Source organism: Crinia signifera, chromosome 8, assembly GCF_055691185.1.
Source record: "Crinia signifera chromosome 8, ASM5569118v1, whole genome shotgun sequence".
NCBI lineage: Eukaryota > Metazoa > Chordata > Amphibia > Anura > Myobatrachidae > Crinia > Crinia signifera.
Window position 1 is genome coordinate 171,736,604 of NC_139224.1, and position 26,203 is coordinate 171,762,806.

Sequence of the window (26,203 nt, forward strand, 5' to 3'; positions counted from 1 at the left end):
TTTTTTACGATAGAATGTTCAAAAATGACGTTATAACTAGTATCCCTGTGTATACATAATATATATATATATACACACAAAGGAATATTATAATTTTTTTATTTTTTATACATTCTATCGTAAAAGGAACAGTTTTACATTGTGCCAATTAATTTTTTTATAATCAATAATTTTGTATGGATATCCCATTTTCTGTTCTATCACACACATACGCTCTAAGTAATACATTATTTACTATTCCTTAATTAAGGCATGGCCAGAAGCCCCGTCCTGCGCTCAGTAACCCCCCTAATGCTGCTTGAAAGTTGCACCCAGCATATTACACTACATGGGGTTATAACACTACAGCACCCAGCGTATTACACTACATGGGGGTTATAACACTACAGCACCCAGCGTGTTACACTACATGGGGTTATAACACTACAGCACCCAGCGTGTTACACTACATTGGGGGTTATAACACTACAGCACCCAGCATGTTACACTACAGCACCCAGCATGTTCCACTGCATGCGGGTTATAACACTACAGCACCCAGCATGTTCCACTACATGGGTGTTATAATACTACAGCACCCAGCGTATTACACTACAGCACCCAGCGTATTACACTATATGCGGGTTATAACACTACAGCACCCAGCATGTTCCACCACTACATGGGGGTTATAATACTACAGCACCCAGCGTATTACACTACAGCACTCAGCATGTTACACTACATGCGGGTTATAACACTACAGCACCCAGCGTGTTACACTACATGGGGGTTATAACACTACAGCACCCAGTGTGTATTTTGGACGCATGTTGCAGACAGAATATATATATATATATATATATATATATATATATATATATATATATATATATATATATATATATATATATATATATATATATATATATATATATATTTTGCGCTGGGTAACACAAATACACTAATGTTGTATAATAGTAATCCTGTCAGTGTGTAGGTGTATTGCTGTGTGTAGGCCGGATTTGTGGCGGTTTCGTTGGCTGTAGGTTTACTCTACGATTACTGGCGCAGAATAGAGCAAAGATGCCGTCGGCGTACTGCGCTGCGGACTGTGTGTGCGCTATGTAATATATATATTGGTGGTAATCTTTATTAGGAACACACACACACACTCTGGTGTGTAATTTTGTGTAACAGACGCTGTGTGTCGTTTTTCCTTTGGATCTCGGGGAATATTTGTGGTGTGTGTGTGTGTGTGTGTGTATGTGTGTATATATATATATATATTCCAAGGACACCGGCACTCTGGCTTCAGTGCTCTCATATAATGTCCTTACCCCGGTGCCTTCCCAAGACTTCAAGTCTGCATAGACATCCAATTTGGCAATAAGGCGTCACTCGGGGTTTTATTCAGTTGAAAAATAAAGGATTTATTCCAACTGAATAAAACCCCGAGTGACGCCTTATTGCCAAATTGGATGTCTATGCAGACTTGAAAAGTCTTGGGAAGGCACCGGGGTAAGGACATTATATGAGAGCACTGAAGCCAGAGTGCCGATGTCCTTGGAATATATATATATATATATATATATATATATATATATATATATATATATATATATATATATATATATATATATATATATATATATATATATATATATATATTTATTATTAGTAATTTTTGTTTATATGTGTTATTAATTATACATGCGTTATTGTGTGATATTTGTTGTGATGTGTTTAATATTTGTATGTGGGGTTTTACCAATATTCAAATGTTTTTACCGTTATTAGGAGTGTGTGCATCATACGTCTCATTATTAAAAAAAATTCTAAAAAATTCTATAGTTTGTTTAATATAAAGCATTTATCTATTTTTATATATAAAAATATGTATTTTTTGTGTGTATTGTTGCATTCTGTAATAGTGTTTTTGTACATGAATATTTGTATAATCTTCATTGTGTATGATATCACTTTGTGTATTAGTGTGTGTAATACACTGAGTCCCTGTATATTGATATTTCCATATCCGTTGTGTTTTTCTAACTTCTGTGTATAATTATAACATTGTTACGGTGTGTGTGTGTCTGTGTGTGTTAATTTTTATATAATGGTGTATATGTAACAGTATAACATTTTGTATAGTTGAAGGTAAAAAATGTGTGTAATAAAAATGATTATTTCTATCTATATATCACAGCAGAATGTTGTCTGATATATGCAGTGTGTGTGGGTCGGGACACAGTAGGACACGTTGTGATTATAATATAACTGTGTACAGTGACTACAGTGTGTGTATGATATAAGTGCGGTATAACACTTTGCATTTATATGTTGTGTTAGTAAAATATTGTTTGGATTATACTGAAATTTGCATATTGTGCTGTTACACTGTCAGAGTGTGTGTATAACAGTGTAACTATTATACACTTTATGGTAAGTGTTACAATGCGTACTAACAGAACATTGGCAAGGCGTGTGTAGTAACATTGTTAGTGTGTATAATGGTGTAACTGTGTAGGAGAACACTGGCTAGGCGTTGTGTGTGCAGTGTAACGTGTGTGTATAGGAGAACACTGGCTAGGCGTTGTGTGTGCAGTGTAACGTGTGTGTATAGGAGAACACTGGTTGTGCAGTGGAAAAGTGTGTGTGTGTGTGTGTGTGTGTGTGTGTGTGCGCTATAGGTAGAACAGCGTTTCACAGGCCAGGATGCAAGGATATCCATGCGGAGCACAAATGGTTTCATCAAATGTAACGGAGATTCTCACCTGTGCTTAAGCAGGGATAGCCTTAAAACATGGCCTGTTTGAGAGTTTTGAGGACAATTGGAAATCCCTAATCTTAGTACCAGCACCCCCCTGATTTGTGCAGTGTGTACATGGGATTGTGACAGTGTTGGGGGCTGGGGTGTAGTTACAGTACATACATTGTGACAGTATGCGAGGGTGTAACACAACACACTACTGTCATAGAATACACTGACACAATGTTACACTGGGCACTGTGTAACATTGTGTCCATTTGTGTACATGTGAACACTGGATGTGAGGTGTGTATGTAGTAACTGTTTTGTGTAGTGTAACATTGTGTCAGTTTAATACTGGAAATGTCCAGGTGTGTGTATTTAAACATTGTGTAATCTGCCCCTGTCTGTGCTGAAGGTGTGTACCATTGTGTCAGTGTGTACAGTATATGACACTGGATATGTGTGTATAGTGTACTACTGCTGTGTGTGTGTGTGTGTGTGTGTGTGTGTGTGTGTAAAATTGTAATTTTGTACTGGCTGTGCTGGGCACTGTGTAACATTGTGTCAGTGTGTAACTGGCTCTACTGCAGGTGTGCTGGGCGCTGTGTAACATTGTGTATAGTGTGTAATCAGCCCCTGGCTCTGCTGCAGGTGTGCTGGGCGCTGTGTAACATTGTGTATAGTGTGTAGTCAGCCCCTGGCTGTGCTGCAGGTGTGTAACATTGTGTATAGTGTGTAATCAGCCCCTGGCTGTAGTGCTGCAGGTGTGTAACATTGTGTATAGTGTGTAATCAGCCCCTGGCTCTGCTGCAGGTGTGCTGGGCGCTGTGTAACATTGTGTATAGTGTGTAATCAGCCCTTGGCTGTAGTACTGCAGGTGTGTAACATTGTGTATAGTGTGTAATCAGCCCCTGGCTCTGCTGCAGGTGTGCTGGGCGCTGTGTAACATTGTGTATAGTGTGTAATCAGCCCCTGGCTGTAGTACTGCAGGTGTGTAACATTGTGTATAGTGTGTAGTCAGCCGCTGGCTGTAGTGCTGCAGGTGTGTTACATTGTGTGTAATCAGCCCCTGGCTGTGCTGCAGGTGTGCTGGGCGCTGTGTAATGCAGGGGGCGGGGGCAGCTCCGGCCTGATTTGCCTCCGGCTGGCCCCCGGCGCTGGTCACACTGTGCTGCTGAGTATGAGCGCGGCGTCCGGCCAGGCAGCTGTCAGGGGCGCCCTCCCGCAGGGACGCAGCCCGCCCAGAGCAGAGGGGGACGCGCGGGGACTCCCGGAGCAGCCGCTGGATCACTCTGTCCCTCTTCTCTCCCAGTGTAGGGCGCCCATGTCCGAGGAGTGCGGGGGAGCAGCGCTGAGTATGGGCAGGAGCCGCAAGAGCGAGGGGAGCCTGGTAAGTGCCGACCTGTGTGGGGGTGCAGAGGACAGGCATTTGTGTGGGGGTGCACAGTGCTGAGGGCAGGCATTTGTGTGGGGGTGCACAGTGCTGAGGGCAGGCATTTGTGTGGGGGTGCACAGTGCTGAGGGCAGGCATATGTGTGGGGGTGCTGAGGGCAGGCATATGTGTGGGGGTGCTGAGGGCAGGCATATGTGTGGGGGTGCTGAGGGCAGGCATTTGTGTGGGGGTGCTGAGGGCAGGCATTTGTGTGGGGGTGCTGAGGGCAGGCATTTGTGTGGGGGTGCTGAGGGCAGGCATTTGTGTGGGGGTGCTGAGGGCAGGCATTTGTGTGGGGGTGCTGAGGGCAGGCATTTGTGTGGGGGTGCTGAGGGCAGGCATTTGTGTGGGGGTGCTGAGGGCAGGCATTTGTGTGGGGGCGCTGAGGGCAGGCATTTGTGTGGGGGCGCTGAGGGCAGGCATTTGTGTGGGGGCGCTGAGGGCAGGCATTTGTGTGGGGGGTGCACAGTGCTGAGGGCAGGCATATGTGTGGGGGGTGCACAGTGCTGAAGGCAGGCATTTGTGTGGGGGTGCTGAGGGCAGGCATTTGTGTGGGGGTGCTCGGTGCTGAGGGCAGGCATTTGTGTGGGGGTGCTCGGTGCTGAGGGCAGGCATTTGTGTGGGGGTGCACAGTGCTGAGGGCAGGCATTTGTGTGGGGGTGCTGAGGGCAGGCATTTGTGTGGGGGTGCTGAGGGCAGGCATTTGTGTGGGGGTGCACAGTGCTGAGGGCAGGCATATGTGTGGGGGTGCTGAGGGCAGGCATTTGTGTGGGGGTGCTGAGGGCAGGCATTTGTGTGGGGGTGCTGAGGGCAGGCATTTGTGTGGGGGTGCTGAGGGCAGGCATTTGTGTGGGGGTGCTGAGGGCAGGCATTTGTGTGGGGGTGCTGAGGGCAGGCATTTGTGTGGGGGTGCTGAGGGCAGGCATTTGTGTGGGGGTGCTGAGGGCAGGCATTTGTGTGGGGGTGCTGAGGGCAGGCATTTGTGTGGGGGTGCTGAGGGCAGGCATTTGTGTGGGGGTGCTGAGGGCAGGCATTTGTGTGGGGGTGCTGAGGGCAGGCATATGTGTGGGGGGTGCACAGTGCTGAAGGCAGGCATTTGTGTGGGGGTGCTGAGGGCAGGCATTTGTGTGGGGGTGCTGAGGGCAGGCATATGTGTGGGGGGTGCACAGTGCTGAAGGCAGGCATTTGTGTGGGGGTGCTGAGGGCAGGCATTTGTGTGGGGGTGCTCGGTGCTGAGGGCAGGCATTTGTGTGGGGGTGCACAGTGCTGAGGGCAGGCATGTGGGGGGAGGGAGCACCGAGGGAGGGGGGGGGGGGTGGCATGCATGGGTAGGGGTGCACAGTACTGAGGGCTGAGGACAGGCATGTATGTGGGGGTGGGGTAACATTGCACAGTACTGGGGACAGGCATGTATGTGGGGGTGCACATTGCTGAGGGCATGCATGTGTGGGGATGCACAGAACTGTGCATCCCCACAGTTCTGTGCATGTATGTGGGGGCTTAGTACTGAGGGCATGCATGTGTGGAGGTGCACAATGCTGGGGACATGCATGTGGGGGATGCAGAGGGCTGGTGACAGGCATGTATGTGGGGGTGCACATGCCTGTCCCCAGTACAGTAAAGCGAAACTGAATATGCTGCGCTATATAAGAAACTGTTAAACAATTAATGTGTGGGGGTGCACAGTACTAAGGTATGGGGACAGGCATGTATGTGGGGTACAGTACTGGTAAAAGGCATGAATGTGGGGGTGCACAGTGCTGGGGACATGCATGTGGGTGGTGGCTCAGTACTGAGGGGATTTAGGGCCTTGTATGTGGGGGCACAATACTGCAGTCAGACATGTATATGTGGGGTGTATAGGGGTAGGTGAAGGGGTGCATGTAGTAATTTTATTAGAATAACTACAGAGTGGAGAGCAGGCCGCCATCTTGTTCAAGGGTAAGAGCTGGGTGTATGTACGTGAGTGAGGTAGCCATCTTGTTATGGGGTGAGATCTGGGTGTATGTACAGGAGTGAGGTAGCCATCTTGTTCTGGGGTGAGAGATGGGTGTATGTACAGGAGTGAGGTAGCCATCTTGTTCTGGGGTGAGAGATGGGTGTATGTACAGGAGTGAGGTAGCCATCTTGTTCTGGGGCGAGAGCTGAGTGTATGTACAGAAGTGAGGTAGCCATCTTGTTCTGGGGTGAGAGCTGAGTGTATGTACATGAGTGAGGTAGCCATCTTGTTCTGGGGTGAGAGCTGTGTGTATGTACAGGAGTGAGGTAACCATCTTGTTCTGGGGTGAGAGCTGTGTGTATGTACAGGAGTGAGGTAGCCATCTTGTTCTGGGGTGAGCGCTGTGTGTGTGTACAGGAGTGAGGTAGCCATCTTGTTCTGGGGCGAGAGCTGAATGTATGTACAGAAGTGAGGTAGCCATCTTGTTCTGGGGTGAGAGCTGAGTGTATGTACATGAGTGAGGTTGTCATCTTGTTCTGGGGTGAGAGCTGTGTGTATGTACAGGAGTGAGGTAGCCATCTTGTTATGGGGTGAGATCTGGGTGTATGTACAGGAGTGAGGTAGCCATGTTGTTCTGGGGTGAGAGCTAAATGTATGTACAGGAGTGAGGTAGCCATCTTGTTCTGGGGTGAGAGCTAAGTGGGTACTTGTTTCCTATCTGGGCGCCCACGATTTTGATCGTGTGCATCGCAAGCAAAAAAATCGCGTCGGTCACGTCGCGTGCTGACAAAAAAACGCATGCAATGCGGCCGACGCGATTACCGCGATTTTACATAGGGAACAATGTTAAATGTCCCAATTGACCCGATTTCACATAGGGAACAATGTTAAATGCCCCCCCCCCCCCCCCAATTGTTAACGCCACTCCACGATCAACGTCAACCCGAAGCGTGGCGAGCGCAGCGAGCCCGCAAGGGGCGGCGGTACGCGTCCTCCGACCTTTTCATACCCCTACTATCCACTAGGGCGTGGAGTGAGAATAGAATAGTGTGGCGAGCGCAGCGAGCCACCGAGCCCGAAGCCTGGCGAGCGCACGCGGATACCTTCACAGGTATCCACAGCCCCTTGCGGGCTTCACAGGTGTCCACGTCCCCTCGCGGGGCTCGCTGCGCTCGCCACGCTTCGGGCTCGCTGCGCTCGCCACACTATTCTATTCTCACTCCACGCCCTAGTGGATAGTAGGGGTATGAAAAGGTCGGAGGACGCGTACCGCCGCCCCTTGCGGGCTCGCTGCGGTCGCCACGCTTCGGGTTCATGTTGATCGTGGAGTGGCGTTAACAATTGGGGGGGGGGGGGCGCATTTAACATTGTTCCCTATGTGAAATCGGGTCAATTGGGACATTTAACATTGTTCCCTATGTAAAATCGCGGTAATCGCGTCGGTCGCATCGCATGTCATTATAATGGCATGCGATGTACACGCGATGCCCGCGATGGGCGCCCAGATAGGAAACAAGTACCGCTAAGTGTATGTACAGGAGTTGAGGTACACCGTGATGGAGTCCCTTAGCTGGTTTATCCCCCTATACAGGGCTGGTGTAAGGTTTTCCAGCACCCTAACCAAAATCTCAACTTCCTGCTCCCACCAATACCCCCTCTCCAGACCCCCAGGTGACTGTAGGTGGCATCTTAGAAGTTCCACACTTGCTGTTAAGTCTAACAAGGACGCCTCTCTGTCATCCTTTAATTTGTGGTAGCCTGATTCGAGGTGCACCCCCAGATTCTGGCACCCCTAGGCAGCTGCCTAATGATAAATACGGCCTTCCCAAAACCCCACCATTACAGTCCAGGCTCTAAGCATATCTATGCTTGAGTTCAGAAGCTTTAATCAAATTATTGGAGGTAATCATTAAGTCGCGTGTGCTCAAACATGGATATCCTAAAAACCTGGACTGTAATTGCGGAGTTTGGAGGACTAGTTTTAGACTAGACTCTGTCTAGTGAATAGCGTTACAGTAGATTCCTATAGTAGAGGGCTGGGGAAGAGTTTGGGCTCGGTACCTGGACTGTAATAGGTCCTATTGTGGTCCTGGTAATGGATCAGTCACTCATTACAGTAACTGTGTTATTGGAGTAACCAATTCCCTCCTATAGTCACCCTGCACACAGTGTACTGTCCCAGGCCTGAGTGCTCTTATACTGGTCTATGGTACATTATACAGGGGCCTACTGTATGGAAGTTACTCCGGAGTTTACGTGTTATACTGCAGGGCTTGTGACTGTTATATGGGGCCATCAATAGGGTTGTGGGTACAATACAGAAACCAATGTCACCCACCAGCCACGAATGTGTTGGACCCAACTTTATTGTGTAACCATTGATGCCAGCGACGTGTGACCTATACCAGGATGGTAACCCAGCACTGGCCCATCAGCGACTGGGCGTCCCCATATTACAGAAAACAAGTGCATAAGAAGCCAAGGACTGGTTACTAAACTAGTCCCCAACCTGCGCCCCAGATCAGTGCCGGAACTTGTGGGTGGTGAGCCCAGGTGAAAAAATATCATTTGGGCCGCCCCTCCTGCACCCCAACCCAAGTTCACAATATTCAACGTGACCGGAATACACTGGGGGAGGGGGGCAGCAGTGGCCCCCCTTAGTCCTCAGCGGGCCCTCGTGCACTGCACCTGCTGTACCAATTGTAGTTCTGTCTGTGCCCCAGGTAATCTACAGGTCTCTCTAATTACAGGAAGACCAGCCGAGGTAAGGCGGCGCCTGTAGGTATGTCCGCCCTGCTGCAATATTACTGGTCACCCCATAAGGTGTAGTGATCTGGAATGTGTGCTGGTTATGTAATATGTTGTGCCGGTAGGGAAGTGGAGAGTATTGCTAGGCCCAAGTCTTGCTCACCAACAGTATAGGGGGCAGAATTACTAAGCCTTGGAGAGGGATAGCATGGACAGAGATAAAGTACCTGTCAATCCACTCCGATAATTTTATGTAAATGCAAAATAACATGACAGTTAGGAGCTGATTGGCTGCTACATTATCTCTCTCTCTCTCTCTCTCTCTCTCTCTCTCTCTCTCTCTCTCTCTCTCTCTCTCTCTCTCTCTCTCTCTCTCTCTCTCTCTCTCTCTCTCTCTCTCTCTCAAAGGTTAATTTTAATTAAGTAGAAATAGGTTTTGATTAATATAAGTGTGTGTTTTAAACTTTGGGAGTGAGGGTGGCATTGCGTTGGGTTCTGGAGTCAGGATGCTGTTTCTCTCGTCTCCTCCGATTGGCTAATCACCTCTGTACGGCTTCTTGTCCTAGCTCCAAGGAAGTCCTGGGGCTGCGCTGGATGATGACTCGTGCTCATCCGCTCCTCTGTCCCCGGCATCGTCGTCTTCTCCTCACTCCATGCCAGCCACCGGCCTCTCTCAAGGGAAAAGCATCTGCACCAGCTGCGGGATGGAGATTGTAGACAAGTATCTGCTGAAGGTAACTCATGCTGGATCCGGGCTAGCTGAGTGGGGTATGCAGGGTGGTCTGAGCCATAGTGGCTACTTGGGGTATCTCATTTGTTGCTGGTGAAACTCTGGTGCTGGTGGGCATGAGATAACTTGTGTGTTCCCAAACATGTGTTCTGGTGGGTATGGGTCAAAACCAGACCTTTTACAATACACCGGAACGCCGGACCGGACATCAAACTCTGCAATCCAGGGGCTTGTAGTGTTGGGTCCAGTTTTTTCTTTGTCCCTGTTCTGGTTATGTTTACATGCAAGTCACTATGGTATTCTTCCATCCGTGTTCTACTCTGTCCATCTCTTCTGCATGTTCCTTAAATAATATTCATGGCTTAGATCAGGGATGGGGGAACAGCTGCAGGTGGGGCAGATGTAACATGTGCAGAGTTAGATTTGGGTGAGTTGTAATGTTTCTGTGCAATTTAGTTTTTTAGTTTTCAATTTGAACCCACCCCCCCCCCTAAATCTAAACTCTCTGCACATGTTACATCTGCCCCCCTGCAGTGCAGCATGGTTTTACCCATTTGAGAGTTTTTTTTTTTTGCTTTTGTGATCAACTCTGAACCAGATCCTTAATCCGTTCCTAGGTTCTTTTCATTTAACCATCTGCTCGACCAAAAATATCCTTTAAACCTGGACTATTAGCGTACCTCGAGGATTGAGTTTGGGGAAACCAGATCATAAAGACTGGATCAAATTAACACAGTTGTTTTAATATTGTATTAAATAATTTTTTGTAGTTTTCTGGACAGAATTTTAGTGGGCAATATCGTTTAGGAATGACCATAGACTGTATTACATAATGTAGGCACTCGTGGGGTTAAACCTATGGAAACTGCTATTTCATTGATGTGTATGAAACGCTCTGTGCTCCGCTGCTGCAGGGAAATATGGAAAGGTGAAAATCGGGGACCACACATCCCTTATCTTCATGGCTTTGTAATAGTCTCCTCTCGCTTGCATTAGGCTGCAGAGGGGGACACATGCAGCCTCCAGCACTGCGCACTGGCTTCGCCAATCTTGCCACACACTTCAGTAAAGACTTTGCAAATTTTGGAAGCTGCTGGTTTTTGGCCTCTAAATTGCAGAAACATTCCAGCTCGGTATAAACAAACCGCGTTCACTGGGGGCTCCGAGAAGGGTCCAGAACGCTGCAACATGAGCGAGGAAAACACGGCTTGTCTTTCAGCATATTAGATGCATCTTTTCCACAGAAATGCGCTGTCCTGCATAAGTCACAGCTCTTTCAGCATATTAGATGCATCTTTTCCACAGAAATGCGCTGTCCTGCATAAGTCAGAGCTTTATTTATGAAGATTATTTATTTTAATAAATTGAATGCACACTTTTTCTTTTTAACACCCCCACCCTCCCAAATTTTTTATTTGTGGTGCAGTAGATGAGATTGGTTTTATTATTTTTTTTATTGGGAACTTTGCGAATTACTAATGTTACACCCTGAGGTTTGGCTGGATTGTAAAACTCTACACATCTGTCTTAAGGTTTTTTTTCGTCTACTCTCAAATATACTTTTCTTTTTAAAATATTCTAGAAGATAAACCACTTTTTTAATTTTGTTCATATAATGTTGCAGACAGGACGCAACCTATGTCCATACATGAGGCATGTTACACTCCCAAATTCTCTGCAACCAATGAAAAGAATTCTGATGTTCAGAAATGTTTGCAGCTTTTTCACTTTTAATTTACTTTTTCATTATTTTGTAAATGATATACGGGTTTCCCAGCCACTGAAGTTGCCCAGCAGATGTCTTGGGATCTGTGGGTGGATTCTTGTGCGTTTCAGACAGTATCTAGTTCCCGTTTATAATCTAGGTCTTGTATCCTCTTAACAATAACTAGCATTTTGTGAGCTGTGCTTTTGTGTCGGGGACAGATTTCCAAGGCATAACATGTTAATGGTCTTTGCAGACATAAAAATATGTGGAACTGGTGACTTTTTGTAGAGTCCCTGCAAGATGTATTTCTGATGGGCCTCTTTGTCCTGGTCACGTTAGTGTCCCTGCTGCCATCTTTTCCTGGTCACGCTAGTACCCCACTGCCATCTTGTCCTGGCCGTGCTAGTGTCCCCGCTGCCGTCTAGTCCTGGCCACCCATAAACATTAAGTTAATTCTGGAAATGTTAAACTTCCGTAAAGCAATTATCTGCCTATAATTAAGCCTAATGATACTGCCACATGTTTTCTGATGTAGTCTGTCCTGCGAACATGGTACTGAATAAATGTCCAGCAGCAACCTTTGTTAAGAATTTATATTCAAATGTGTTAAATTGCAAATCTGCTTAAAATGATTATATTTACTTTGTCAACCATTGGCTGACTGTCAAAAATACCGTCACGTTCTAAGTGCCGACATTGTAAAAATTCCGACAGTCAAAATGCCGCCATTTAAAATGTCGACATTGATTGTTCTTAGTTCACGTTCTAAGTTGGCAGATATTTAGATCATAACAGTGTGCCCGAAGCATGGCGAACGCAGTGGGACCCTTAGCCAGTGTCCATGTTGGCATAGAAACCCCAAAAACCCACCAAATAAAAACATGTTGGGGTTTTCAGTCAGTATTTTAAATGTTGGTAAATCATACTGAACCCCGAGAGCGATGTTGGGGTGCAGGTTGTTCCTGTATGTCCGGCTTCTCAGGCTCTGGTAACATCCGCCTTTATTTCCCGCAGGTGAACGATCTGTGTTGGCATGTCCGCTGTCTGTCCTGTAGCGTGTGCCGCACCTCGCTGGGAAGGCACACCAGCTGCTATATCAAAGACAAAGACATTTTCTGCAAGCTCGATTATTTTAGGTACTCTTCATGTATGTATTCCCTATCGCCCTGTGTCTGTCCCTTTTCTGAAAGCAAAATTGTCTGTAGATGTCTGTTCCAAACCGGTGATTCTAACAGCGCTGACCAGGTCAAATTGTGTTGTCTGTCATCTAGGCGCTACGGAACGCGGTGCTCGCGTTGTGGCCGGCACATCCACTCCACGGACTGGGTGAGGCGAGCCAAAGGCAATGTCTATCACCTGGCGTGCTTCGCCTGTTATTCCTGCAAGAGGCAGCTTTCCACAGGAGAAGAGTTTGCTCTGGTGGAGGAGAAAGTTCTCTGCCGGGTGCATTACGACTGCATGCTGGATAATCTGAAGAGGGCGGTGGAAAATGGTGCGTACGCCGCCCGGCTCAAGGATCTTATTATGCAATGTAACAAAAATGTCAATTACAGATTTGCTACTTTTATTTTTTTCATCCAGGGAACCGCGTTAGTGTGGAAGGGGCATTGTTGACAGAGCAAGATATTAATCAGCCTAAGCCAGCTAAAAGGGCTCGCACTAGCTTCACTGCGGATCAGCTCCAGGTAAGTGCTGGTTCCCGGTCTGAGTGGATTTCTCCATCACTGTGTCTTGGTTTCAGGTGTAGAAGTTTGCATGGTCTTTGCAGCAAAGAGTTAAGGTGTGTGTGTGTGTGTGTGTGTGTGTGTTCTCAAAACACAACAGTTCTGGTTTTAAATCCCCATGCTTGTGCACCAATGGTTAAATCCAATTGACTGGAGTGCTTATTAAGTCACGTGTCCATCATGGATCTCCGTTAAAACCGGATTCGTTAGGGGGGCCTTAGTATAAAAACCTTTGGTGTAGGGTCACGTGTATGATCAGTTTCAGATCTGAACCCAGGTTGTGAGTATTGAAAAGACCATAACTTATCAAAAGCAATGATCGGACAACGCCTAGACTACTCCAGATAAATCTGTGCCATCACCCCCAACAATTACTTCTGCTTATTGAGTATTTAGGGCTGGTGCATGTGTGTATCTTTACATTGCTTCTCTATGTTCTCGGCCTGTATGGTGATGGATTTGGCAGGTCTGCCGACCGAGCGATCCGCGCAGCTCTCCTACATTATGTAACGTTAACGACACCCCTTAAGGATATACACACAGGGCGAGTTTTACCTATTTTCTAAGCGATCTGTCTAGATTGGGAAGACATTAAGCACAAAGCGCTGAGTCAAGTGTACACCCCATAGGTGACGGGCAATAGATGTACTGTTATATGGTGGACCGCGGATGAGCTATTACTGTCTTATCTGGAGCATCTCCATGGGCTGTCTTCAGTCGCTGATTGTAGAGCGCTCTCTAGCCAGTGATTTTCAACTTGCGGCGCACCATCAAGATTTTACAAATTGCCAAGGCGCACTTTGAGATCCCCACAGGGAAATGACGGGCAATAGATGTACTGTTATATGGTGGACCGCGGATGAGCTATTACTGTCTTATCTGGAGCATCTCCATGGGCTGTCTTCAGTCGCTGATTGTAGAGCGCTCTCTAGCCAGTGATTTTCAACTTGCGGCGCACCATCAAGATTTTACAAATTGCCAAGGCGCACTTTGAGATCCCCACAGGGAAAAAACTATTACATTGGTCCCCACACAGAATAAAAATGAATACATTGAGCCAGATGTATCAAGCTTCAAAAAGTAATCAAATGGAGAGTGATAAACAACCAGCCAATCAGCTCCTAACTGTCATTTTTCAAACCCGGCCTGTAACATGACAGGTAGGAGCTGATTGTCTGTTTATCACTCTCAATTTTATCACTTTTTGAAGCTTGATACATCTGGCCCTTACATGAAACCAGCGAATAACTGTTGAGCTGGTGGTGGCTATAATCTGGTGTGGGCATCTCCAGATCTGGGGGCACACTTGTGTACCACGGCACAGGGGCTGAGCAATGGTGCCTTAGGCCATACATCCTTATCTGGATAGTTTGACAAACGAGCGGATCTGTTGCTGATGTTGGGGTGGACTTTATTGCACCAATCTGAGTAAGTCACTGATCCTAGGTTGATGGGTGGCACGTCCTGGTTACAGATGGCTGCGTGTAATATATGGATGAATCTGACCAAACCAATTGTTCGTTGTAAGAAAACTATTCTGCGTATTCAAACTACCAGATTTCGGGGTTACGGCTGTTTCATAGCGTGATGTAAAGTTGTACTTGTCTAGAAGTAAAAAAAATGCTGCTTTTTTAACCCTTTGGGTGCCAACGTTTGTGACAAATGTGCAAAATATCCGCTAAAAATGCCAGGGCCGTAGTCGAGGAATATGAATCGCTTGCCGGATAAACGATTGGAAGTCGATTTTAATTGAGGTTTAGTTAAATATTTCACGCATAAAAAGCTGCGCTGTGGGCAAGGCTGGGAGTTTTGCGCATCTCGCAGCAATGTTGTCACTCAAAGGGTTAAATCCTTCTGTAAAACTCAGAACTTGTGCAATGACTGAACCCCATTACTTTTACCCCATGACTCCACACTTTCAGCGGTTACCAATAGAATGATATCTAGACATAACACAGGTGCAAAATGGAAGTAAGTCCATCTTGCACTTGTGAAGACTGGGGACACGGTGGGGCAACATTGACGTATGGGATAGAACCTGAGGGCCGATGTATTAACCCCTTCCCTGGCACTCCCGAGAATTTTCCAGGCTGTGCTCCAGCGCCCAGACTGGCAAACCCAGAAAATTCTTGGTATTACCAGTCTGCGCTGCTGTGCTGAGCGCCCGCTTCATCCTCTGGCTCCCCCCCCCCCCCCCCCAACTGGGTGCGATGTGACCTTGCTAACGTCATGCCGCGCACAGCAGGGGTGCAGGGCCAGGCAGCGGTTGATGTAGTGCTCAGCGGTGCTGCCAGGCCCCGGGAGACACACAGCCTTTAACTACTGAAGAGGTTAAGGCTGAAGCATTGATAAAGTGGAAGGTGCTAATGCAGCAGCCAATCCTTTCCTAACTACCATGTGACCGTCTGGGTTTGAAAAAATGACATTTATGAGGTAAATGGCTGCAACGTTCTAACCTTCCACTACATCACTTCTTCAGGCATAACACGTCGTCCGCCTCCTGGTCAGGTGGCCCATATCCCATATGTTTCTGACACTCACACAATTAGACTGCAAGTCCCACTCTGTATTTTCTCTGTCCATTAGACAGTCAGAGTGCTGTGAGTGAATATGTGGCATAGGAATGGAGTGCTGTGAGTATGTGGTATAGGAATGGAGTGCTGTGAGTGCATACTGTATGTGGTATAGGAATGGAGTGCATACTGTATGTGGTATAGTAGGAATGCAGTGCTGTGAGTGTGTGGTATAGGAATGGAGTGCTGTGACTGCATACTGTATAGGAATGGAGTGCTGTGAGTGTGTGGTATAGGAATGGAGTGCTGTGACTGCATACTGTATAGGAATGGAGTGCTGTGAGTGGGTATGTGGCATAGGAATGGAGTGCTGTGACTGCATACTGTATAGGAATGGAGTGCTGTGAGTGGGTATGTGGCATAGGAATGGAGTGCTGTGAGTGCATACTGTATGTGGTATAGGAATGGAGTGCTGTGAGTGGGTATGTGGCATAGGAATGGAGTGCTGTGAGTGCATGTGTGGTATAGGAATGAGCTGCACTTTATGCAAAGAACGACAGATTGCCTCATCCGTCCCGAAGTCGGACCCAATTCTCCATCTTTCTCGGAGTAATGATTTAGAAGTCTTCCATTGACTTGACCGTGAATTTGGCTCCCGTGTTCCGTGTTCAGTGCCCCCTTGTTAGATTTTGTTCCCTAATGATTCCGGGGGTTTCTGTAAAATTGGCCATCCAATAGGTGATTTCCGCATAACTGTGAATATAAATGACCTCTATTACTTACCTGATATTTGTTTTTTTTTGTGGGGGTAGTACATTTTACTGAAGCTTCTAAAAAGGAAGTTACCCACAGTAGCCAATCAGATTGTAGCTGTTATTTCTGTGTTGCATTTCTGCAACGAATCCTCTTCGGTCTTTCATTTTTTAGAACCTTTAATAAATTTCCCTGGCTGTGCCTGTGCCATAGTGTGACGCGCAAAACAGTGCGAGCTGGAACAGGGAAGGGGGTACGGCCAGGATGGGCATTTGATAGCAGCAGTGGTTCTTAGAAATCTTTCTGGTGGGTCATCTTCAGTGGCAAATCTTGAGGAGGAGGAGGGGGGGGGGGGGGGTTGCACAGTTCAAAATTCAAATAGGGGAGAAACCCCAGCTGCCAGTGAGTCAGTTTGGAATGGCAGTGGGTGCAGATCCCCTATTTGAATATTGCACTGTGCTGCAGCCACCACCCCTGCCGTCACTGGTTAGAAGTATAATATCTGATCTCCTTCTCCCCTCTTCTGTCTCCCTCTCCACCCCCCACCCCACCTCCAGGTTATGCAAGCACAATTTGCGCAAGACAACAACCCAGATGCACAAACGTTACAGAAATTGTCGGAAAGGACAGGTTTAAGCCGGCGCGTGATACAGGCAAGTGATGCTACTAGAAATGTTTAACGGCGAATGGTTCCACTTCACACCCTGCAGGAAGAATTGGGTTAGATTTCTGATTGGTCACGGCGGCGTGTATTTAGATTTCGCAAAACCATGAGTCTATAACTACAAAAGTTCCTACTGGATTACCTTTGTTTTTTTTCTCCCAGCGACTGTTGGCTCTAGTCACTATTTCTAGTGCTTCTTGGGCCCGATTTCAGTGTGCAGAGGAACGTCACGCAGTGCACATGTATCTGCCAATTACCGTTTCCACGAACTGAATTTCTCCTTTCAAATCTTAGTAGGACATTTAAAGCTCCAAATAAAATTTTGAGTTGCTTCCTAAAATTTAAGCATGATTGAAATTTCAAATATAATATCGCTTAGATCTCATTCGCAAGTGTATCGTTAAAACCGGGAAATTCAACAGTTGCCTACAGTATACATTTTCATTTGTTTCCTCACCTTTTCCCAGTGTGACCGTCCCCAATATTAGAATAACTTCGCCTATCTATAATATATAATTCATAGTCTGTCCCACATCTTGTGGTGGTTGGTAAATTCTTGCTACGCAACTTATTTGAAGTTCTCCACATCGGCAATGGTCATGTTAGAAGTTTTTGGGTTATGCGCAATAGTTTGAGCGAAAGCTTTGTGTTATCGGGAGGCACTTTTTAGTAATGGTTGGAGCGGTCCCTTGAGTTGTGGCCCCATGTCTCGGACTGCGCTTCCGTGCGAGTGCCAACATGTAGACTTATAGTACTTCTATGCTGTGAATCGTCACTCAATCAATGTTCCATCTACCAGGTCTGGTTCCAGAACTGCCGAGCGCGCCACAAGAAGCACGTCAGTCCTACACATTCGTCAACTGCGCCCATTACAGCCATACAATCCTCAAGGCTTTCTCCGCCAATGATGGAAGAAATGACCTATTCTGCGTACGTACCTCAAGATGGGCCCATGCTAACCGCGCTACACAGTTACATGGATGGTAAGTTGGCGGTGTTGTGGATAGCATTGCTGAGTCTTCCGCTTGATTCTCATAATTGAACGATCTTTGTGGAGTTTGCATGCATAATCGGAAGGTGCCCCCCCATCTGATATTCTGTAAGTAGGCGTGCCTAAGATTGCTGCTGTAATATTACATTGAAATGGTTTTATATCCCGAGGGGGAATTTTTTCATTTTTTTTTTTTTTTTTTTTTTTTTTTTTTTTTTACACCGCCAAATCAGGTTGATTATTGCCATGCAACTGATTGCTGCTTTAAAAAATGGGAAGCTTGCCCCAAAATCTTTCTGATTTGGCACCCAGCGTCTAAGGCAACATGGCTATAATATACACCAGTTTTTGGGGGTTTTCATGTTTTCGCAACTTTTTTACTTTTATTTACTAATCACTGGACTAAGCACAAATTGTCGACTTATTTTTTTCTCTTTCATCCCTCCTGGTGACACAGCTCAACCATGGGATGTAGGAGGGGTCCGTAGGAGCCAGGTACCTATGGTAAATCTTTGAGAGGCAGGCTGCTCCCTTCTGCATCCCAACATCCTCCGTTTCGATTTAGGTGCCCACTGGAGTGGGTGCTATGCTGAAGGGCTGCTACAGCAGCCAGGAAAGAGAGTAGCTGGGGTGTGTGTTTTTTTTTTTTTTGGTACTTATTTCCTAGCACGGCGCCCATCGCATAAGATTGTATGCCTTAATTAAGGCATACAATCTATACAATTGAAAAGATTTTTAATTGTATGTACAATATCGCATCTTATGGATCTCATGGATCTAATGCATCCATAAGATGCATAAGATAAAAGATCCATCAACACCAACCCGAAGTGTGGCGAGCGCAGCGGTACGCGTCCTCCGACCTTTTCATACCCCCACTATCCACGTCGGCGTGGAGTTGGTTTTATATAGTGTGGCGAGTGCAGCGAGGCGAGGGGACACATAATACCTGTGAAGTAATGCGGGGCTCGCTGCACTCACCACACTATGTAGAGTCAACTCCACGCCGACGTGGATAGTGGGGGTATGAAAAGGTCGGAGGATGCGTACCGCCGCCACTCGTGGGTTCGCTGCGCTTCGGGTTGGTGTTGATGGATCTTTTATCTTATGGCTTCTTATGGATGCATAAGATGCGATATTGTACATACAATTAAAAATATTTTCAATTGTATAGATTGTATATCTCGTCCATGCACAAACACATAAGATGTATGCAATGCTTGCGATATCGTACCGACACATACAATCTGGATCGTGGGCGCCGTGCTAGAAAATAAGTACCTTTTTTTTTTTTATTATTACATCTTCGTTAGACAGGCGCAGTGTGAGGCTTCCTCACACTGACAGCGCAGCAGGAGATGACAGAAGTGCGTCCTGTCAGTTCCCTGTGTGCAGAGAGACTGTCTGGTCTCCCTGCACAGCGCTCAAACCTCCTTTAAAAGGAGGTTTCCTGGACCCTGGGGACCCCGGAGCCGGCTCCCTGCATAGGCGGGGGGGGGGGGGGAATCCTGGGTAACTGATACCCCGCAATGGCAGCCACCATTTTGGATTGGGTTTACAGGCTGAACTTTGCGGAGATTGCAGCCTGTCACAGGAGGTCAGAGACTGGGCTAGTCCAAGTAATCCCCAGTCAAGGGGAGGCACTGGGAACAGAAGAAGCAACTACAGGATTAGCTCATGGGGTAAAAAGGCGCCAAAACACCTCAGACCCCACTGTAGCAGGGACTTTGGTCTCTTCCTGCACTCTGCCTTGGCGCCCTTTCATCCCTTACTGCGCGGAGCTGGAAGGAGATTATACAGCTGACGAGTGACAAGGTTTCTTCTGAGGCAACGCTACCCCCGCTGACCAGCGGGTCATACAGCAGACAGATAAGTACTCTGGCATATATTGGCTTGTGCAGTGTGTTTTAAGCATGACAGAAAGGAATGCTGCTGTGATGGGGGAGGATGCGTTGGCCATGAAAATAAACTGCAGATTTGGCGGGCTTAAATTAACACCTGAACAGATGACCCAAGGGGGATATTTGCCCTGTATGTGAATCTGTACCCAGTGGAGCACCAGCTCAGAGGGTTAAACAACCAGAGCCTGCGTGGGCAGCTGCTCTGGGTGAGTCTGTGACTGCATTAGTGCAAGTTTAAACAGGCAGAGAGATGATTTGGTGAGATCTCCCAGGCCATTGTCATCCTCAACATTCTACTGGCTTTATTCCACCCTCACAGGGGGAACCTGCCCTTTTACAAGTAATGCAGGATACTGCTCAGGGTATGCACAAGTTTCATGCCATCATGGAGCAGTTTACTAAGGAGTCTGAGGTTTCTCCCAAAGGTTTTTGAGACTGTACCCCATGCCTGATGGAACATGTAAAGTTGTGGGAAAAGGTCCCTCTGGTAGATGCCCCGGTCGCTAGGCTTTCCAAAGCAACTGCTTTGCCTGTGCAGGGGGTGCTGCGTTTAAGGACCCTGTTGATAAAAAGCTAGAGGGTTGTTTGAAGGCAATGTTTGAAGGTGTTGGTTTTACACTTAGACCCATTATTGCGTCAGCATGGGTTTCCAAGGCCATGATGGCGTGGGCAAATAACCTGCGTGCTTTACTGCAGCCGGATTCTGAAGCCTTTGCCTTGGCTGAAAAGCTAAAAGCTGCGGCGGAATACACATGTGAGGCTGGTGGAGGGAGTCAAAATGGCTTCTAAAGTGTCGGCCATTTCAGTGAACACAAGGAGAGCCTTGTGGCTTAAGGCATGGGATGCCGACAATGAATCCAAGAAGTCTCTGGAGACATTGGCTTTTAAGGGAGAGTTACTTTTTGGTTATGAATTGGAATCCATCATTAAATTGGCAACAGGTGGAAAAAGTACTTTTCTTCCTACATCAGCAGCCAAACAAGGTTCATCCAGGTTTTCTGCTTTTCGATCCTCCTTTCGACCCTCCAATAGAGGGGGTGCGTCCTCCAGGGGGACAGTCCAGCAGAGGAAGATTTGTTATTGGAAAAGGAAACTCCCAAATCCAGTTTTGGTGCCTTTACAAAAAAGCAGGCTTCCAAGGGTGAGGAGAAGCACTTAGCATGTTGGGGCAGAGGCTCCCCAATCTGTAATCCGGTGGGGGGGGGGTCGTAATACTGGGACCCGTGGGCCTTATCAGGTCAGGATCCTTGGGTTCTCAATGTGGTTTCCCAGGGTTACAGGATAAACCTGAAGGGGGTTCCTCCAAAAAATTTTACTCTCAGCTGGAGAGCAGTGGCTCTGGAGTAAAGGTTGCTGGGCCTGTGGTCCAGGGAAGAATTGTCCTTGCCGATCAATGTACTGGAACTACGTGCAGTCTGGAAGATACTGCTGCAGGTGGAAGGGATTCTGAGGGGATCTCCTATTCACATTCAATCGGACAATGCCACGGCTGTAGTGTATATGAACCAACAAGGGAGGACTCGCAGCAAGATGGCGATGGAAGTGTCTCGGATCTTCGAATGGGCAGAGGCCAATGTTCCGGCCTTATCTGCTGTTTTCATTCTGGGACTTCGGAATGTGGAAGTGGATTTCCTAAGCAGAGAGGAGCTTCTGGAAGGAGAATGGGCATTACATCCACAAGTGTTCCAGGAGATTGTAGCTCTTTGGTGGCTTCCAGAAGTGGACTTGATGGCGTCCAGGCACAATTCTCATGTACCCAGATTCTGTGCGAGGACCAGAGATCCGCTGGCTTGGGCAGTGGATGCCATGACAGTGCCCTGAAAGGTAAGGTTGGCATGTCTTCCCTCCATTTCCCATGATTGCCCGGGTGCTGAAGAGGGTGAGGTCGCAAGGAACATGCGTCATCCTGATAGTGCCGAATTGTCCAAGGAGATCTTGGTATTCAAGCATTCTGAGGTTATCGACAGCGTCATTGCGTCTTCCGCTTTGGCCAGACCTGCTCCGGCAAGGTCCCTTCTTACATTAGGACCTAGCTCTGCTAAATTTGACAGCCTGGCTCTTGAAACCTCTATCTTAAAGATGGGGTTTTCAGAAGCCGTTATCTGTACCATGATTAATGCAAGGAAACCGGTTTCTTCTGCAAACTATTATAGGGTTTGGAAAACATACATTAGATGGTGTTTCTAGACTTCTAGAATTTTTACAGGATGGTTTATCCTCGGGCCGAAGTCTTCAGTCCTTGAAAGTTCAATTGTCAGCTTTGTCTATCTTTTTTTCAAAAGAAAGTAGCTCTATTACCGGAGGTACAGACGTTTCTCCAAGAAGTTACGTGGTTGAAGCCTCCTTATAAGCATTCAGTGGCACCCTGGGATTTGTCCCTGGTGTTATCAGTCATTCAGAAACCTTCTTTTGAACCATTAAGGTCAGCATGACTTTGCCAACAAAAAAAGTAAATTTCCATGTAACAATCGCCTCTGCAAGGCGTGTTTCTGAGTTCAGGGCCTTATCTTGTAGGTTTCCGTTTTTGATATTTCATGATGATAGGGCTGTGCTGCGAACAGTTCCTAAAGTTTTTTTTTTTTTTTTTTTTTTTTTTACCTAAGGTTTCTTCGTTTCATTTAAACCAAGAAATTTGCTCTTCCGGTGTTCAGTCCTCCGGAGGAGATCAGAAATAGGGACAGACTTATAAATTTGGATGTTGTTCGCACTTTGCACATTTATGTGGACAGAGTGAAAGAACTCTGTAAAACTGATTTACTATTGGTTTTGTATGATGTACACAAGGGGCTGGCCAGCTTCTAAACAGACCAATGCTCGATGGGTAAGGTTGGTAATTGCCTATGCTTATACCAATGTTGGCAGACCAGTGCCTTCCAGATTTAATGCTCATACCACCAGGTCGGTTTCTGCCTCATGGGCGGTGCATCACGGGGCTATGGTAGAACAAGTAGGCAGCGCTGCCACTTGGTCCTCTGTTCACATATTCACCAAATGTTGTAAGTTCCATGAGTTCATGTCGGAGGACGCATCATTCGGGCGAGCAGTGATGAGAACTGTTGGCCTGAGCGTACCCTCCCAAAGGACCGGCTCTTGAGCGCCCCATGGTTGAGCTGTGTTAATAGGATCGATGAAAGAGAAAAGGGGATTTTTGTAAGCACTTACTGTTCAAATCTCTTTCTCTGAATCCATCCCGGTGACACAGCGATCCCTCCCTGCGCTCAGTAAGTAATACAATTTCATGTGTGGTCATGTTATAATGGTTCAGTTAATGGATTGTGCATATTAATATGTTCAGGCGTTGTACTGAGTAATGTATCCTAGTGTGCTGTGGAAGTTGTACTGAGGAATGCTGGGATGCAGAAGGGAGGAGCCTGCCTCGTAAAGCTTTAGCATAGGTGCCTGGCCCCTTTGGATCCCTCCTACATCCCATGGTTGAGCTGTGTCACCAGGATGGACTCAGAGAAAGGGATTCGAGCAGCAAGTTCTTACAAAAATCCCCCCCCCCCCCTTTTTTTTTTTCATATTGAACTTTTTTGTTAGGTTCACATGACTTTCAGGAATCAGAACAGCAAGTCTTCAAATACTTGTACTGTAGCATTATTGACACTGGTCAGCATATCGCTGCCGAACCCTTGTGGCGCCATATAAATAGATGACTATGATGATGATGTCTTATATTGCAGTATGTATTCAGGTGTACAATTATTCAGCTGTTTGCAAACAGTGCTACTGTAGGCCACCTCATTTTCCCCTGCAAAAGACCTGTTGCATACTTGTCTAATGTAATATATTATATTTTTGATTGATTTACAAATTACAACATGTTGACAAGTATTAAAGGAGACCAATCCTAATAAACCCAAATAAGTTTATGACCCGAATACACAATATTTTACATGCCATCACAGGCGTGGGCGAAAAGGGCTGTACGTTTTTTGGCAAAAAAATAGAAGATGTTAAATCTTTTCCGTTATGCAAGCATTGACATAGCTAGGTATTCTCATATAAACTTGCCTGTAGTCTCCGGGTTTGTGCCTGGGACATAATTACACCAGGTTCAGATTGATTTCAGGTTTGTGTAGCACAGCGGTTCTTAAACTGTGGGTCCCGACCTTCTCAGCGTGGGGTCGCGACTCCACGTTGCTGACCATCCGGCTGATGACTTTTCTGGTCTGTCGTGATTCAAGGAGTCTGAAAAATCTGTTGCATTGTCTGTAATCTTAGGCTTCTCCCATCATTTTGTGCCTCCGCAATGCTGCCATGTATGTGCTGTCTGCTGACTACACGTGTGATGTGATAGTGATGGGAGGAGTCTGATATACCATAACCCATCACCTCACACGTGTAGTCAGCAGACAGCACATACATGGCAGCATTGTGGAGGCACAGAGTGATGGGAGGAGTCTGACATACCATAACCCGTGTGCCTCCACAATGCTGCCATGTATGTGCTGTCTGCTGACTACACGTGTGATGTGATGGGTTATGGTATATTAGACTCCTGCCATCATTCTGTGCCTCCACAATGCTGCCATGTATGTGCTGACTACACATGGTGATGTGATGGGTTATGGTGTATCAGACTCCTCCCATCACTCTGTGCCTCCACAATGCTGCCATGTATGTGCTGACTACACATGTGATGTGATGGGTTATGGTGTATCAGACTCCTCCCATCAGTCTGTGCCTCCACAATGCTGCCATGTATGTGCTGTCTGCTGACTACACATGTGATGTGATGGCCTTCTGCAGTCACTTACTGGGGTCCTGTCATTATTTTTGTCTGATGGGGTCCGAGAGCAAAATAGTTTGAGGACTCCTCAAACACATACAGGGGGGTTTAGTAATAGCTTCTGATTTCACAAAGAGGGCTGCTACATTTAAAGCAGCAATGAATTTTAGAGCTGGCCCCACCGTCTTGCTCTTTGAAAATAAAGCTTTTTTTTACTTCACATGTATTTTTTAAATGCACTAGGTAGAAAAATTACAGGATCATTTCTATAGGAACTAATGGCCTTCTCTTTCCTCTCCTCTCTCCCCCAGCTCATTCTCCGACTGCGCTTGGTCTCCAGTCTCTGTTACCGCACTCCATGGCACAGTTACCTATAAGTCACGCATAACTTTTTTTTGTTTTTCTTTTCAAGAATGTAAATGTTTGGGTAAAACGGAGTCATTTATTGTGTATAAAATATAATGAAGATCATTAGTTATTTTTATAACCCCTTTCTATACTGAGGTGTCACTCAGTAAGAGGGTCACTCCACACACCGCAGTCTCATGCCCGTGTCACTGCCCCCCCATAATGTAAGTAGTAGTGTGTCCCGCTGACTCTCGCGTCCTTTTCTTTTTGTACTGTCTGGAATTAGTCCAAACTTAGTTGTGTTTTTGTTAATTTATTTGTCATCAGGAGAGCACTTTGCCAAAAAAATGGACTGACAAGTGTGCAAAAAAAGTTTACAATTTTTTTGTGAAATTGTATTTTTCATTAGTTTGTATCTGTAAATTATTATAAAAGTGCATATGTAATTTTTTTTTTTTTTTTTTGGTTTTGCTTTAACAGTTATTTTTTATTTTGTATCGGTGAACTGGCAAATGCAGTTGGATAATTTTTTTTTTTTTTTTTTTTTTTGAGCAAACTGAATAAAGTTTTGATTACATCCTGCTAAACCTCCCCATGTACAGGCTGGAATTATTGATGTGTTCAGATTCCAAAACTGGTTCCATTTAATGTTGTGTGTTTTTTTTTTTGTTTTGTTTTTAATATCCATATTTGGAAAATCTGCAGGAACTCGCTGAATCGATAAAAATAATTATTTTGGTTAATTTACTCCTAGGTCTCTAAACATTAAGGGACACATTAACTTGTGGAACTAAAAGGCCCTGCATGCTCTGTCAGCCAGAGGCTGACAATTGTACATAGTCACATAACCTGAGTCAGCTGTATTATATTGGTAGAAATAACCAATGTACGGTGTCCAAGACCACAATGTGATGGTGCCCCCCAGTGGCCAAAATGTTGCAGAAAAATTATTATTCTACATCAAGCCTGTCCAACCTGTGGCTCTCCAGCCGGGTACACACTGACATACAGTATCAGTCTGATATATAGCTGAATCTGAAGGGCATATCGTTTAAGGGTGTGTTATAGGGTTCCAACAGTTGGGCTCCCGACTGGCCGGACTCAGACAGCATGGCGAGCGCAACAAAGCCCCTTGCTACACTCGCCACCTATTCTATTCTCCCTCTATGGGGGTCGTGGACCCCCACGAGGGAGAATAGCCGGTGGCCGTCGGGAGCCCGTCTGTCGGTGTTTTAACAGTCAGGACCCCATCCGGCACCCATCGTTTAATATGTATGCCCAATATG

The 26,203-nt window shown here is 46.3% G+C and overlaps 1 protein-coding gene across 1 annotated transcript in view; it reads left to right on the forward strand.

The window, feature by feature from the left end:
* Positions 1 to 25,504, forward strand: part of LHX8 (LIM homeobox 8) — a 26,660-nt gene extending 1,156 nt beyond the window's left edge. The window contains exons 2-9 of the mRNA XM_083157778.1: positions 4,047 to 4,124; positions 9,420 to 9,587; positions 12,306 to 12,427; positions 12,563 to 12,783; positions 12,873 to 12,970; positions 16,833 to 16,934; positions 17,745 to 17,928; positions 24,881 to 25,504. Of these exons, the coding sequence (XP_083013904.1) occupies positions 4,047 to 4,124; positions 9,420 to 9,587; positions 12,306 to 12,427; positions 12,563 to 12,783; positions 12,873 to 12,970; positions 16,833 to 16,934; positions 17,745 to 17,928; positions 24,881 to 24,957 (1,050 nt within the window). The 3' untranslated portion in view covers positions 24,958 to 25,504. The remainder of the gene's footprint in view (positions 1 to 4,046; positions 4,125 to 9,419; positions 9,588 to 12,305; positions 12,428 to 12,562; positions 12,784 to 12,872; positions 12,971 to 16,832; positions 16,935 to 17,744; positions 17,929 to 24,880) is intronic.
* Positions 25,505 to 26,203: the final 699 nt, after the last annotated feature.